Below are 16,135 nucleotides of genomic sequence, written 5' to 3' on the forward strand. Positions count from 1 at the left end.
AGAAATAGAAATCTGATGAATTGGTGAGAAGAATTTAACCCCTTCCCTGGTTGCCAGTGTGTTAGACGAGAATGACCTGTCTGGGCATAGAAAGATGTAGATGGAATGATAAAACATTCTGTGCACATATAACACAAACAATTCCAACCAGTAATGTTCAAAGGCCAGCATTGACAAAAAAAAACCTTTAAGGAAAAGGTGATCACAGTACATGAGACTAAAGGATAAAACAGATATTAAGAAAGAGCATGCAATACCACCTTAATATCCCATTTACGTATCGAAAATGGTCTTTTAGTCTTCTTGAGAAGACTGGAGAGCACTGAAGACTCAAGTAAATTCCATCTTTTCAAGTATGTACAGGTAGTTGATAAAGCTGCCTTACATAACGTGATTATAGAAGAAGCTAAACCCTTGTCAAAGAGCCAGGTCAAAAAATGGTCAAACAGGGATTGGAGGATAGGTCATTTAGCCCTATTGCCACAGGTATCTGTTACTGTGCATGACACAAAGTTTAAGTGTCTTACTTTAAAAATGTTATTAAACTACTTTTTGTTTATGTTATATCAATTAGAACAGAACAAAATCTTAACAAATAATTCATATTTTAAAAATATATAAGTTTTAAGTTCTTAATTCTACAAGGCAATCTTTTAAAAAATCCTAAATTTCTCCTAGTGACACGACACATTTTCTCTTAGCATGTCATCTTCCCTATTTTATCCATCATGCCTCGAAAAATTATGAAATATTAAATGTAAAATCATCATTGCTCAGACAAAATCATTTACTATAGTCTTCAGTTTTGTTTGGTTACAGAAATATTGAATAGAAAATCAGACCATTCCTGCCACACCTACCTGTTACATCCTCTATTTCATAATTTGTTAACAGTTCTCTCTTATGTTTAATTATAATTTACTTATAACCAATAGAAAGTCAAGGATTTTATCTATCAAATTATTTATTGTGTAACATTATGTCCTGAACAGTTAAATGTCAGTTTCACTCAAAGTACCATCATTATTCTTGTGGGAAGTTGATGACTAACTTGGATGAACTTGTAACAACTTTTATCACACAGTTAGAAAGCCACAAAAATTTTCAAAGATAAGGGAATGTGTCTATTTTTTGCCTATTATTAGGGTAAATGGTTTGATGTATTATTTAATTCAATAAAAATTATTCAGTGCATTACTACCATTAGTATAAAAATTAGGGTCAACTGTCTAAGATAATTGAGAGCAACAAAAAAGAAGATAGGTCAAGTATTTTATTTCTTGTTTTTCATGTTTATTCTTTATATATATATATATATATATATATATACACACACACACACACACATATATATATAAAGTAACTAAAATGTAAAAATATGGATCTTTTTAAGGTTAATTATGATTAGATTAAATAAAACAGATAATAATAATAAACATGTTTTGAGGCACACACATGAACAAATGTAGTAGCTTGTGAAAAATGTAATTTTATAGTGTAATGTGCATATGCCCCACATGATTTACAACTTCTAATGAAGCAGATAGTAGTCAGACACTGTTCAAAGGGCAATAAAACAATAACATTTAATTATAGATAGATATATACTGTTATGAACTTAGAGCTACTTTGGGTAAATTAATATGGTTTCATATTAAAATTTGAAGTCCTTCTAGAAAGAAAAATGGATAATTTAGATTTATTTCAATTTATGCTTTTGATGGTTATGAGGTAAGTCAAATTATCTGCTTCTGTTTTGAGATAGGGTAGAGAAATTAACAGGTAAACTGAGTTTTATTGAAAAAAGTTTGAAATGTATTCAGGAGGTTTTAAGGATTACACAAAGTAAATTTGAGGTTTTTTAATATAAGTAAAAGTATTTTTAATCTCAGCATGAAAATCACTTTGCACACAGACTATTTAAAATAAATACACTATACATTCATGAACAAGTTTTTATTTTAGTTTATTAAAAATACTTCAATAAAAATATTTTTGTATGTGAAAGAGTAGGTAATGGTAACTGAAAGATGGTCAAATTTCAAAGTTTGAAGTATTAAATCTAAAAAGACTTGAAAGAAGTACTAAGAGGTCATGTGGTCAGTCACATAGACTGAACTCATAATAAAAAAAGTTAATAAGAAAGGATGTGGTTCACAAGAAATAGGGGCAAGGTAACTTCTCACACCTGAGAAACAAAATCCCAAAAACATAATGGAAGGCCTAAGAGCCTCCTCAGATAGGGCATGGAAAGGCACAGTAAAATCAGAAGATGAAAAATAAGTGATCTAAGTCCTTATCTGCCTGGACAGGCACAGCATGTTTGGGAGGAAGTGGTGCAAAGTTCTGGTGATAGAGATTTACCCATGTAACATTCAATTGATTTCCTAGCAAATGCCAATAAATCTTCCAAACCTGTGACAAAGTGCAAGTTGCAGGTATGACCCACAATGTAATATGACTTCACAATTCATAAGTAGGAAGAGTCAACTGAAAGTATAAATAACAATACAACTGCAATAAAGTGGGTTTAAATTAAGATGAAGAAACAATCTGAAGAAACTTGGAAGTAATATAAATGAAAACCAGTTTGCAAAAATATTAAATACAAATGTGAAAATTGAAACAAATGAAGTAAGTGGTCCAAACAGAAGTGCTGCCAAATACAAAGTGATGGTTTAGTAGAGATATTTAGATGGAGTTACATGAATATGTCATGCTGCCATTGGTGGAGAAGTGATGCATGATAATTTATATGAGATGTGTTGGAATCATCTGATTCTAATGGGTAGGTAGGAGACTTGTGACATGTGTAAAGAAACAGTAAACATTTAAAAAGTAACACTGAATGAGAATAGCTAATCTTGTGAAAAGATAGAAGTACTGTATTGGGATTAGGAATCAGGTTCAACAATTTGTCTCTCACCATGATCACATAACAATGTCAGTTCTCATTTCATTTTTCACACTTTTTGATAACTTCAATCATTTCAAATTCAAAGAAGCTTCAAAGTACACTGTTTGTAGTCAATACACTTATTAAGATTAAACTATCAACAATACTACACAATATCATTGTCAACGTTACTATAAATAATCAGAATTGGGCTAAATGTGAAACACTATTACAATTGATAATTTGTGATTGTGGCAGGTTGCAGACCAGGGGTTCCCAACCGACGGGTCGCAAAGCCTTGGCAGGGAGTGTCGCGAAGCTTTGGCAGGGGAGTCGCGTAGCCTTGTTAGAAGTAGCTTGGGATAACATTTTATTTCATCAATTACATTTTCATGCTCTTACATTTTTTTTTGTTTCGGTGCAAAGCAAAACGTGTGCTACGTTAGTTCAATGTCATTAGGTGATATTATGGGTGTATGTATGCGTGCCTGTGTGAATGTGTATGTGTCTGCAACTGTATGTATGTGTGTACTAGTGAGTAGCGAGTATGTGAGTGCACGCGCATGTACGTATGCTCGTGTGTATGTTTAGCTGTGATTAAGTGTGTGTGTGCTCGCTGTTGATACGTGAGTCACATGTCCGTTGCTGATTGGTGGATGACGAATCGCGCGACTGGCCACGCTCCCTTCCCTCCCAATACTTACCCCATCATTACTCTACCTGCACCCCCCACAAGTAGTCAGTGTAAGATCTACAGTTGCCAAAGCGTTCATTATTCAACATTTTTATTTTATTTTAACAAGGAGATAAGTAAGCAGTAGAGGTGAGTTGTGTCCATGGCTAAACGGCGCAGATACTCAGAATGCTACCTCAACATTGGCTTCACCACTGTGCTCACCAACGACGGCATCGAGAAACCACAGTGTGTTTTGTACCATGCTGTCCTGAGTGCAGAGTCAATGAAACCATCAAAACTCAAGCGTCATCTCGAGATGAAACATCCAAAACACGCAAAGAAGGGTTTGGATTTCTTCAAATGGCATGAACGGTGTCTTAAAAGCCAAAGAATCGATAGAAGTGGGTCGTTTCAGCAGCAGAGTGCAGCCGTAGTGGTAGCTTCATATGAGATTGCATTCAAAATTGCTAAACAAAAAAAGCCTCACACGATTGGAGAAACACTTCTTAAACCCTGCATGATGAAAGCAGTAAATCTTATTCTTGGAGAAGCCAGTGCAAAGAAGATGCAGCAAATATCCCTGTCAAATAATACTATACAGAGGCGCATTTCTAAAATGTCTATGGATGTGAAGGAACAGGTTTTGACTGAAATCAAGGGTTCCCCTTTGTTCTCCTTTCAGCTCGACGAGTCAACAGATGTAAGTTCATGTTCTCAGTTGCTTGTCTTCGTGAGATACATTAATTCAGGTGACATCAAAGACGAATTCTTATTCTGCAGTGCACTTGAAACCACAACAAAAGCTGATGATGTCATGGAAAAAGTTTCAACTTTTTTTCAAGACGAAAATCTTCAATGGGAAAAGTGTGTGGGGTTTGTACGGATGGGGCACCGGCTATGCTGGGATCGAAATCAGGATTCCAGTCGAGAGTGAAGAAGCTAGCACCTCAAGCAAAGGGCATCCACTGCATGATTCACCGATATGCTCTCGCCAGTAAGACTCTCCCTGCCTCTCTGCAGGAAGTGCTTGAATCTGTAATCAAAATTGTAAATTATGTGAAGACTCAAGCACTCAACACTCGCCTATTCAGAGAACTATGCAAAGACATGAATGCTGACCACGAAGTCCTTCTCTTCTACACAGCAGTACATTGGTTGTCGAAAGGAAACGTTATTAATCGTGTCTTTGAAATAAAAGATGAAATAAAGCTATTCCTGGAGACTCAAGAAAGGAAAGATCTTGTAGCTCACTTCAAAGATGAAGCATGGAATAAAAGGGTTGCGTGCTTAGCCGACATTTTGACCAGCTGAACAAGCTCAATTTGAAGCTTCAAGGAAGGGAAACACATGTTCTCCTTTTCAAGATAGTCTTGGGCCTTTGTTTCCAAACTGCAGAACTGGCATCAGAAAACCAATCTTGGAAACATCGCTATGTTTGAAAAACTTTGTGGAGTGACGGACGAGTCTCATATCCAACTGGATCAGTTCCTCAAGGATGAGATTACCGAACATCTTCAGTCTCTAGAAAAGGAAGTCGGCGTTACTTCCTGAGCTATCACAGGAACATGAGGCCCTGGTAAGGAACCCATTTTGTACTGAACTTGATGTATCCAGCATCCCAGATGATATCCAAGATGAATTTCTGGATCTAAGGAACGACTCTTCAGCTCGTGATCTCTTCAAGGTGTAATCCGTGACTCAGTTCTGGTGCGCTATGTATCAGTCATACTCCAAAGTCAGCACCATAGCTTTACGTGTCCTTGTTCCATTTGCTTCTACTTACTTGTGTGAGGCAGGATTTTCCACTCTTGTCAATATAAAACAAAGAATAGGAACAGATTGGATATTGGAGATGACATGAGACTGGCTCTAACAAACGCTTCGCCACGAATTTCAAAGCTTGCTGCTGAAATGCAACCATCAGGCATCTCGTTAGCTGGGTTGGATAGCTGTTCAAACCTATGTTAATATTATTTTGAGAAATATATGTTCTTTTTGTGAATTCAGGTTGGACCAATGTGATTTAATTTGCTAATAAATAATTACAGAATTTTTAAATATTTTTTTAGATGTTTCTTTCCCTCTCCTTCACAGAAAATAAAATAAAAATTAAGCTGCTGATAGTAAGCCCTAAGTAGGAGGTCACATGGGTTTCAAACTTTTAGGTAAGGGGTCATGAGTGCCAAAGGTTGGGAACCCTGTTGTAGACCATGCTTGGCTCAGAAACTGAAACAGAAAAAACTTTAAAAAAAAGATTTTGCTGAAAGTAAATATAAAGTAAGGAAATCACATTTTGCATATGTCTATCATTTTTTCAAATCTAAAGAATATAGAGAATAAAAGAGAAATACTCTATCATTTTTCTGTCTTAAATTTTGTTTGGATATTCAAAGATTTAGGTATTTCCTTCTTTGCATAGTAATACAATTTGAGTACACATTTTCATCAGAGGTTTTAGTTGCTTTCTTCTTGTTTCAGACACTGAAAATAGCTCACAATAACCTATACATTAAAGTAAATAACACTAACCTTGCCACCTAGCAGCAGGAAGTAACTTCAGATCACTTCTAGCTTATTCAGTACTTGAAATGGAAGATCTAGTTGTTTGTTTCAAATGTTGACGGTATCTCTGATATAGAAAATTAGGTTAAAACACTTAAGAGTTTTCTTATTATAAAAAAATATGTTGACTACATTTCTAGATTCATGTAAGAAAATTTATTAAAAACCATTTAAGCTTTTCTAAAAACAACTCACTTGGTTGTAACCTTAATGTCATACAACAAACTTTATAATATACATGTATTACTAATAATACAAACAGTTGACATGCACTTTTAACTCCTTCAACATGGGCTCGGTTAATCTCACCAACCATGACATCTTTGTACTTGCTAAAAGTCTCTTGAAGTATTTTTAATAAACTAAAACAAAGATTTGTTCATGAATATACTAAATATTTGTTTGGAATAGTCTGTGTGCAAAGTAATTTTGATATTAAGATTAAAAATACTTTTCCTTATCTCAAAATTTCAAATTTCCTTTCTGTGAGCTCTAAAACCTCATAAATACACTTCACGTGTTTTCAGTAAAACTTTATATTCAATATGTTATTTTCTCAATCCTATCTCAAAATGAAATCAGTTAATTTAAATGACCTTGTAACAACCAAAAATGAATCAAAATAAACATACATTACCCATTTCTTCTTTCTAGAATATCTTCATATTGTAACATGAAACTATATTTTTTTATCCTAAGTAGCTTTAAGGTCATAATAGTATACACCTACTTCTAATTAAAATTTATTGTTTCATTTCCCTTGGAACTGTCTGCCTACTACAAATGCCATAATAAATTGTAAATCACTCAGGGCATATGCAGCTCATATTATACTATCAAGTTATATTGATCACAAGCTAATACAAACTGTTAGCATATATGCTTCATGAAGTTGTTGCTGTTTGGTGTTTTATGGCACAAAGCAACTATGCTATATGGGCCAAGCAACTAGTGAAAAAAATAACGGTGAAAGTATTATAGAGTGTAAAGAGAAATTAAGTTAAAACAAAAAGAATAAGACGACATCAGATAAAAACTAAACAGAATTAAAAAAAGCCAATGGTCCTTAAAAAATTAAAAACATTTGTAAGGGGTAAACTGATATTAAAAGCAAGTCTTAAATGCTGCTATTGTTCACAGTCATAATGATGGCATGATAATAAAATGTGGGCTATTGTGACTTGAGTGTCACACAGACTACACATAGGTGCATCAGTCCCAGATAAGAAAATGAGTTAAAAAAACTGTGACCAAAGCGTAGCCTAGTTAGGATGACTTCCTCCTTCCAATACTTATGAAAACAAGATGGCCAAAATCCAACAGAGGGTTTTATCAGGAAAAACTTATCGTTATGTTGCTCACTTAAAGTTGACTGCCCACTGGTATGGAGCAGAGCCTTGAATACAGGACTATATTCCATAAATGGAACAGGCACAGCAGTGATAGCACCAGAGCAGACAGACTTAGCTGCAGTGTCAGTGAGCTTATTCCCATGAATACCAACATGGCCTGGTATCCAGAAGAGCTGGGTAGATGTAGATGTTAAAGAGAAATGGGCCAGTCAGTTTTGAATATTGATAAGAATAGGGTGAGAACTGATGTGAAGCAACTCCAGGCCTAACAGAGAGATAAGTGAATCAGTATAAATAGTACAGTTCATGTACTGCATAGTTTCTATGTGATCCAGTTTAAGAGAAATGGCATACAATTCAGAAGTGAACAGAGAAACTGTAGAGAGGATTCTGAGTGCAACAACTGAATCACAACAAAAAATATCAGAGCCCACAGAGTCATCTGATTTTGAACCATCTGTATAAATTGGGAATGAAAGGATGGTTCGAAAGATGTTTGGCAAATAGAAGACGGTGCTTCCAATTGAGAGTATCTTCCTTCTTTAGACAACTTAAAGAAGGGTCGCACTTGGAGATGGTAATAAGCCATGGTGGAATGGGCTGACCTGTGGAAAGAACAATATCATCCAAGGACAGACCAAACTCAGCCAATTGTGCCTGTATAAAAAGGCAAAAAGGAGCAATGGCAGACCATCTATTCTGAAAATGCATGGCCAACTGAGGAAGGTAAACACAATCCAAGGTGGGATGCTGTGGTAAGGATTGAAATTTAGAAGCATACAGTGCCCTTGTACACTTAATGTTCAGCTGCTTCATGTGTGGAATAAAAGTCAGCTTACGGTCAAATATAAGCCCCAAGAACTTTGCCTCTGGGACTATAGGAAACACAACTTAATGGAGACAGCACTCAAGGTCAGAGTGAATGTCCTGTTGGCAGGTTTCAGAAAGATATCCTGTAAGGAGAGACACACAGGATGATAAGAATCAATCAAATCCTTAATGTCATCTATATTTGAATAAAAACTCTGATAGTCCCACTATATCAAAATGGCCATTTTCATTCATGTGGAGGAGAATGGGATGGTGAGCTCTTTTGTCTTAGACATTTTTGTTTTTACTGGACAGAGGTCTATCCATCTCCATGAACCCTGCCTGGGTCGAGTATGCAGCTCTCTGTCTGTAAACGAAGATTCCAGCGATTGAGGGAATGAATGAATAATCGTTTTGTATCTCGGGGCTGGAAAAGAAGATGGAACTGAGGAAGTGCCAGAACCCAAAGCCGAAGGAGATGGACCTGGGCAGACACTGAAAGCAGTGGTGGGGACAGAGATAAGAGTGGACGTAGAATCGTCAACTCTTTTAATCATGGAGAGCAAAAGACTCCTCAGATGTTTTGCAAATGACTCTGTTGGAGGCACAGAGAGATCTGTCTGCACTCCCACTATGGCAGTGGAAGGGAGTGCATCAACATATGTCTGAAACAGAGTGGAGGACAAAAAACTTCTGAGCCTCTGACAAGGAGATATTGATCACAATCTTCAAGCATTGCACCTCTTTTTCCTCCATCCACTTAGGGCAAGAACTAGAGTAAGAGGGGTGTGAACCATTACAGTTAACTCTGTGTGATTCCAGTTTACATTCACTGGCATTATGGTCTTTGCCACCACAAAGAGCACATGTTAAAAAAACATGGCAGTTGTCTTCAAGTGGCTGAACAGCTGACACTAAAACATCTGAGAAAGTTGGGAATGTATGGCCATTCCTTACAGTTGAAATAATATGCCTTGACTGTGGCAGGTAGACGTGGTGATGTAAATGTCAAAATTAGAACATCAGTAGACATATAAATACTGTCTTTACAGGCATAAATATAGCAAACCACAGAAATGCCTTGGCTGACAAAACCAGCAAAGATCTCTGCCTTGGAAATATTCTTCACGTCCCTCTCAACAATAACTCCTCTTGAACAATTCAGGGTAGCATGGGGAGTAACCTCAATGGGTATATTCCCAATGCTCTTTGAATTCAGGAGGACTTTAGTGTGTTGTAGTGAAAATGTCTCCAGAGCATAACTTTTTTGCTAACTTGGAGGAACCAGTAAGCCACGCTAATCCCTTTTGAATGAAAAAGGGGACATCTCCCCTAAAGATTTCTTGGATAATGAATGCAGCATGAGAAAATGAGGTGTTGAGTCTGACTTTGATAGTGATTGTATAAGTCATCCATAGATGGTTATTTTCCAATAATCTGTTTTTCATTTTTTATTTTTTGTTATAAATAGAGATATCCATAATAAAATAAGAATATTTCAGTGCCCAGTGTCCACACAATGGATAGAAGGCACAATGCATTGCCAAACAAAAACTATGCAGCAATGCTAGGGTTTCGTGAGCAATGTATACAAACACCAACATCAAGCACAATGTCCACAACACCTGTTGAGTATGTCCAACACTGGAACTTGGTTGATCCTAGCTCAAGTGATCCAGATAACTGACCCTGAAGAGGCCACTCCAAGGCTGCTCATCTACAGGAATTCAAGGCCAAAGTGGTGTGTTAGGGTTAGACCCCTCAACCACCAGGATCCTCTACTCCCCTTCACAGGCCACCACAGATGGCAAACACATGGGTGGATGTTCAGATCCCAAAGAAGGTAAATTGAAATTATAGAACTTTCTCTGGAAGGTCCTCTCACCATGTTCAGGAATTACTTGTTTCACCTAATCCAATCTTAACTAACTTAAAAAAAAGATCCCTTTTTCACATTTTAGTTACTTTTATATTAACAAATAAAGAATAAACATAGTCATTAACTTTCTCTTGGGAACAAAGGTCGTATTCTGAGTGAAGTTAATGATTTTCTTTTCAGAACACTACATTATACAATGCATGATTTGATAGATGAAAACCTTGATTATCTGTTCCTTATATGTAAGATATAATTAAGTGTAAGAGAGAACTATTACCAAATTCTGAGAGTATGTGACAAGTGAGTTGGTAGGAGGGGATCTAATTTTCTATTTGATAACTCTATAATCAAACAATATTAAAAGCTAAAAAATATGATTTGTCTGGGCAATGAATATTTTATAGTTAGTAACTGAAACTCAGTTTTGTACTTTCTTAAGAGGTGATGGATGAAATAGGGAAGACAAGACGTTTACAGAAAATATGTCATTTGTGACACTTTACGGTAAATTCAGGATTGTTTTTAATATTGCCTTGTACAACTAAGAACTTGAAACTCATATGTTATTAAAATGTGGATTATTTGCTAATATATTTTTCTATACTAATTTGTGTAATATAAACAAAAAGAAATTTACTAAAATTTGTAATGTAAGACACTAAAACTTTGTGTCATAAGCAGTAAAGGATACCCATGGTAAGAAGGTTAAAAGCACATATAAACTTTGAATGAAAAATAACATACAATAAAAACTTCAAAAGTTTTGAAGTAATACTTTCTATAAAATATATTTTTAATAAGTAACTTTATTTTGCTCTTCCTTTTTCTTTATATTTGTATAATTAATAGAAAAACAGTTTTCATGAACTCTAGTAATTTTCCAAATGTTTGTTCTCTGCCCATTCTTTTGTTTTCGGTTTCACTGTAAATTTTATTTGGTATTTAATCCTTTTTTATTAGTTTAATAAAAACAGTGTAATAATCATCTACCAATTAAATTTTGTAATTTTCTTCTCTAATTCCTTAACTCTTTCCATACAGAGTTGGCATATTACACCAACCAATCTTATAATACAATGTAACCATTAGAATTTCCATACTATAACTTTTAAATGTTATAACACAATGTAACTATCAGAATTTCCATATTATAACTTTTAAACATCGCAAATCTTCTGTACACAAAAAAAATCAATTTTTAATTGTTTTTACTAAAGATTTGTAGGTGAATATATGGAGTCACAGTGTTGACTGCTCCAAGTGAGTAATATTCACATTATGATTTTAAAAAATTCTTCATCTGAAAATTTTCAAATTTCATTTCTGTAACCTCTGAAACCTCCTAAATAAATGTAAAACTTTTTTATCTTTCTGCTAAACTTTATCTTTTTTCTCTTACTTTTCTACCGTATGTCAGAACAGGGCCAGTTGATTTTACCAAACTCCACCACCATAAAAAAACATTATAAAATAAATCTATATTTCCCCTCTTCACTTTCTAGAATGACTGCAGATTGCAACAGAAAACTATATTTGTTTATCCTAAATATCTGAAGCATTGTAACTGTTTTCATCTGTTTAAGTTTCTACTTTTATTATTCTATTGCCCTTTGGTTCATGCCTATCTAATAATCTTGTATACAAGTCCTAAATCACTTGGTAGACGAACAGTTCTAGTTACCTTGCTGAATGGCATAACTTCTGAGGTACTCACAAGAATATTTTGTGTATAATTATTGCTGTTACTAGTTTTCATTTTCTTACTTAACCCTTATATAGCAGCAATCATCAACTGATGCTGCTACCTACAACATTCCTGCTGTTTAAAAGTTAATCTAATTTAATAATTTATCTAATTTTTATATTTTAGTTAATATAAATAACAAATGTAGATAAAAAAACATCAAATATAGTACTTAGCTTTGATCTTTTTTTTTATACTGATGGTACTAGTACACTGATCATTTATTTATTTAAACAATTCATCTAAAAAACACAAACTAATAGTATTCACAAAACAATGTTCTATAACTATTATAATTTAACTGGCTTTCTAACTAATGCACAAGAGTCTTAAACAATTTTCTAAGCTTCTTGGTCTGAACAGTGTGTGAAAAACTTTCAAACTGAAGATGAAACAGACAATACAGATGAGTATGGCAAGTGGATATGACATTCTAGTATGTCTTTGTAAACAAAGAAGATTGAATGCAATAAAAATTTGACTCTGCCTTAGTAATAACTGTATGATAATGAGAACTTTAAATTCAACTTTGTAACTTCAGATGGGTAGTAACAATATTAGAGAATAGGCAAGGGAACAAAAATCAAGATTTTCAAACATGGTAAGTTTGAATATTCATTGAATTATTTCCTTTTAAAATTAAAAAATAAAACTTGTATACTGTTAAGATTAATAACTATGTTTTAAGTTAAGTTGATTCAAGCTTTGCATGAAACTGTAAAAAGTCATGGCATGAGCACTCCAACTTACCTCTAGCAAGAGGTTAACTTGCTCATGCGTGAAATAGTAAACACTCCTTACCATTTTACTGGGCAGTTTTCTCATTAACATTTAAACATGTAAAAATTACATAAATTCTCACAACAAAATCTCATTATTTTAACCTTCTGTTAATATTTTCCAGTCACTCTTCCAGGGTACAACTTGTTTCTTTTTTATCACCTACACTAAGTGTAATAATTTAACACAAACTAGCTGAAACTTCTGAGAACAACAAACTGTCTGTGCAAATGTTTATAAAATATTTGGTGTCCATGAAGACCCTGGAAGACATATTGACCAGATGCAAGCAGCAAACTATCACATATACTTTTTCCTCAAAATAATTAATAGATGTGTGTGTGTATATACTAATAATCATACAAAATAAGAACTTAACATCATGTGTTAGAAAACAAAAGTTTTCAGCAACCACATAACAATGAAGTGACTCAGATTTTTGACATTGATTTTATTTCTGTATTTTTTTTTATTTGGATTACATTTTAGTATCTTATAAACACACATACACACACATTAATTTCCTGTGAAAAAAAATGACGATGGATTTAATGTAAGATGTATGAATATTTCCCAACACATTTCTAGGTTTACATGTATATTACATGAAATTTAATTTTGAGTTTCTGGACTGATTTTCCATTTCAGATAATTCATGTTTTCTTCAAGACAATATATTATTTATTTGGGTCAGATGTTTACCTATAAAAATTATAAACATGTTGAAATTAAACTAAACATTTAATCATTTGGAAACGTGGTGTACTTAACAAATTTACCTATGTACAAAATTAGATGTGCTTATGTACATATTTATATAATTCAGCGTTTACATTTTAGCCCAGCTGTTTTGAATTACTTAGCCTTTTAATGGTTATAGAAAAACTGTTACACTCATAATCTGAACATCCAGAAAATATCAACTATTTAACTACTCCATTTTTTATTTAAATAAGGATTAATGTCCATTTGAAGTCAAAAGAATCAAAATATCATGCCTTTATCATTTGTGGTTATACAAAATCATATGAATCTTTTGAAATGCATATAAAATTAGAATATTTTCCATAAATTCTGTTACATCTTCTAGTAATATATTTACCTTGTTAATTCTTCTCAAGTAGGTATCAAAATGTTTTCTTGTTACTTCTGGAATGTATGGAGATGAAGGAATTGGACCTTGTTCAACAAAAGAGTCTCCCCATGTCTTTATAAAAAAATCTAATTCACGTTTGCTTCGTCTAAGATCATTAAGCACAGCTGGAAGATTCTGGCTACTGTTGTGGACAGTCCATTTGTTGTAATCATTTACAATATTGGACAGACGCTCACCTTTCTGAAGATCATGATGCTCATAATCTGACTTCATGTTTGGTAATCCATCACTAGGGCATCCTTTTGAGTGAAATTATAAAAAAAAGCACTATTTACAAATACACACATAAATATAAAATACATAAAAAATGGAATAAACTAGCATTTCTTAATGAACAACTATATATACTAACAAACAAAATTACAGCTTCCCTACTTTACTCAGATGTGGTGAAAATTAAGTGGATGACAGATAATAAAAATTCAAAATATGTCCACTGAGACTGGAAAAAGATGATGAGAGTGGTTAGGTAAAAGAAGCCACAGACAAAGCCATTCTGTAACCAGCAATCATAGAAATGGATAGACCACTCTCAGAAGCTAGGTTAAAAAAGAACTGAGATGAAGAACAATTAGACAACTTAAAGGAAGTAATGAATGGATCAACATCGACAAACCATCCATTTATAAAGAACTGAACAAAAGATCATAAACCATCATAGTAGTAGATGGACATTTGAGGCAGATGATACAGAAGCCCTAGGATTACCAAGAGGTGATTGAATGTAAACCACAGTTTTGCTGGTTGAATCTAGGTGATGAGAAGAATATGGTGACAAGGAGATGTAAATTAAAAGCAGTACCTTAGAAAAAGTCAAAGAAGAGAACAAACATACAAAAAGATGGTGAATTCAACACAGACTCAGATGGAATAACACCAGAGCCATGAAGTCTCAGAGTGAAGGGCAAAAAAGTGGTAGCTTGATGCAGTGGATAATCACAAATGCACTAAAAAAAGAGAATTCCCAAAATGAGAAAAACAGAAACATTAAGAAATGCAAGAAAGACTTTGTCTGAAAGACAGTCTGAGCAAGACAACCAATCTACTATTAAATTCACAGCTCTAATAACATGTGCATTCAACAAATGGTTGTTAAAGTTAAGAGACCAAAAGTAGAGCTTCAAAATAAGAAAACTGAGATTTTGATACTGAAGTATCTCTTTGTTATGCAATATAAAAATGACATTGGAGTTTAAATAGCTTAAAATAGGTTTCCAGACAGTTTTAAGAAGAAAAAAAAATGGTGTCATGCTCACTGAACTTTCCAGATCTCAGAGGCACTAATGTGGAAAGACCACTCCACAAAAGACCAAACACTGAAAATATCCAGAACTACATACCACTCAGCTAAAAAGACATTCTTGATAGAAGTAATGAGCTAAGGAATATGGATGGTAAGAGTAGTGTAGAAATGTATGAACCACTACAACATTTAGAGATAAAGAGATTAAGGTACAGAAAAGAAAGAAGACAATGGATCAACAGGTATATAATACTGCCCAGATGGGATCCAGTGAAGAATATACAAAAAGCACATTTCCATAGGAAGAACAGATACAAGAGAGGGAGTCTAACTTCAAAAAATAAGGCATCCCAATACTCAATAAAGCAAGTCTAAGAAATAAAAAAGCAAGTTAACAGCAAACACTGACTAAAGATATAAGAAACTTGAAAAACAGGTTAGTGTGACTTTCTCTAGTAAAGCTGTTAAGGTAGTAATGCAGAGTTTTAGATAAAAAGTTAAGGTGAGTGAGAAAAACACAAAGATGAGCAAACTGAAGGTAAGAGAGTCAAAGTAGGAGAAACAATACCCAAGCTGGTAAAACAGATATCAGGAATAAGGACACTAGAAAAGATGAAAAGTTCCAATCACAAACAACAGAAATAGAGACTTAAGGCCAAAGAGGTCAAGACAACTGAAAGTCAACACAAAAAATCTGAAGTAATGCAACAACCAGGTAAATGAGAAAGTTGGGGTGTATGTAACAAGTTCAACTGAGAACCAGCAGAAACAGAGTAACAGAACATGACATAGTGGAGATCAAAGACAGGCATTACTTAGTACTTGTCAGGGATAGAAGAACCAGAAGCAATAGCAGGTTGTGGGAAGTGTTAGTCAAAGTCATTCAAAGACAAAACAGGCTCAGAAAAAGTAATAAAAGCAGGAGGGCATGGGTCTTGGATCCAAAATGAAAAATACAGAATAGAAACAGCCATGTGATATACAATAGCAGGTACAATGTTTACCAATAAAGTAAAATCAGTTATTATTTAAGGAAA

At 34.1% G+C, this 16,135-nt stretch overlaps 1 protein-coding gene and 1 long non-coding RNA gene across 4 annotated transcripts in view; both read right to left on the reverse strand.

Annotated features, from left to right (window-relative positions):
* Positions 1-16,135, reverse strand: part of LOC143253966 (uncharacterized) — a 109,902-nt gene that overhangs the window by 77,430 nt on the left and 16,337 nt on the right. The gene's annotated exons all lie outside the window — the stretch shown is intronic.
* Positions 1-16,135, reverse strand: part of LOC143253962 (vacuolar protein sorting-associated protein 54-like) — a 30,033-nt gene that overhangs the window by 5,566 nt on the left and 8,332 nt on the right. For 2 of the 3 annotated variants that reach the window (XM_076508634.1, XM_076508637.1), the window contains 2 exons: positions 13,802-14,094; positions 6,102-6,201 (listed from right to left, as the gene is read on the reverse strand). In XM_076508634.1, coding sequence (XP_076364749.1) covers positions 6,145-6,201; positions 13,802-14,094 — 350 coding nt within the window. In that variant the 3' untranslated portion in view covers positions 6,102-6,144. Of the gene's footprint in view, positions 1-6,101; positions 6,202-13,801; positions 14,095-16,135 lie in introns of those variants that run through there. The other variant, XM_076508635.1, reaches the window with a different exon arrangement.

The sequence above is a fragment of the Tachypleus tridentatus genome, chromosome 6, assembly GCF_004210375.1.
Source record: "Tachypleus tridentatus isolate NWPU-2018 chromosome 6, ASM421037v1, whole genome shotgun sequence".
In the NCBI taxonomy this organism is placed as follows: Eukaryota; Metazoa; Arthropoda; class Merostomata; order Xiphosura; family Limulidae; genus Tachypleus; species Tachypleus tridentatus.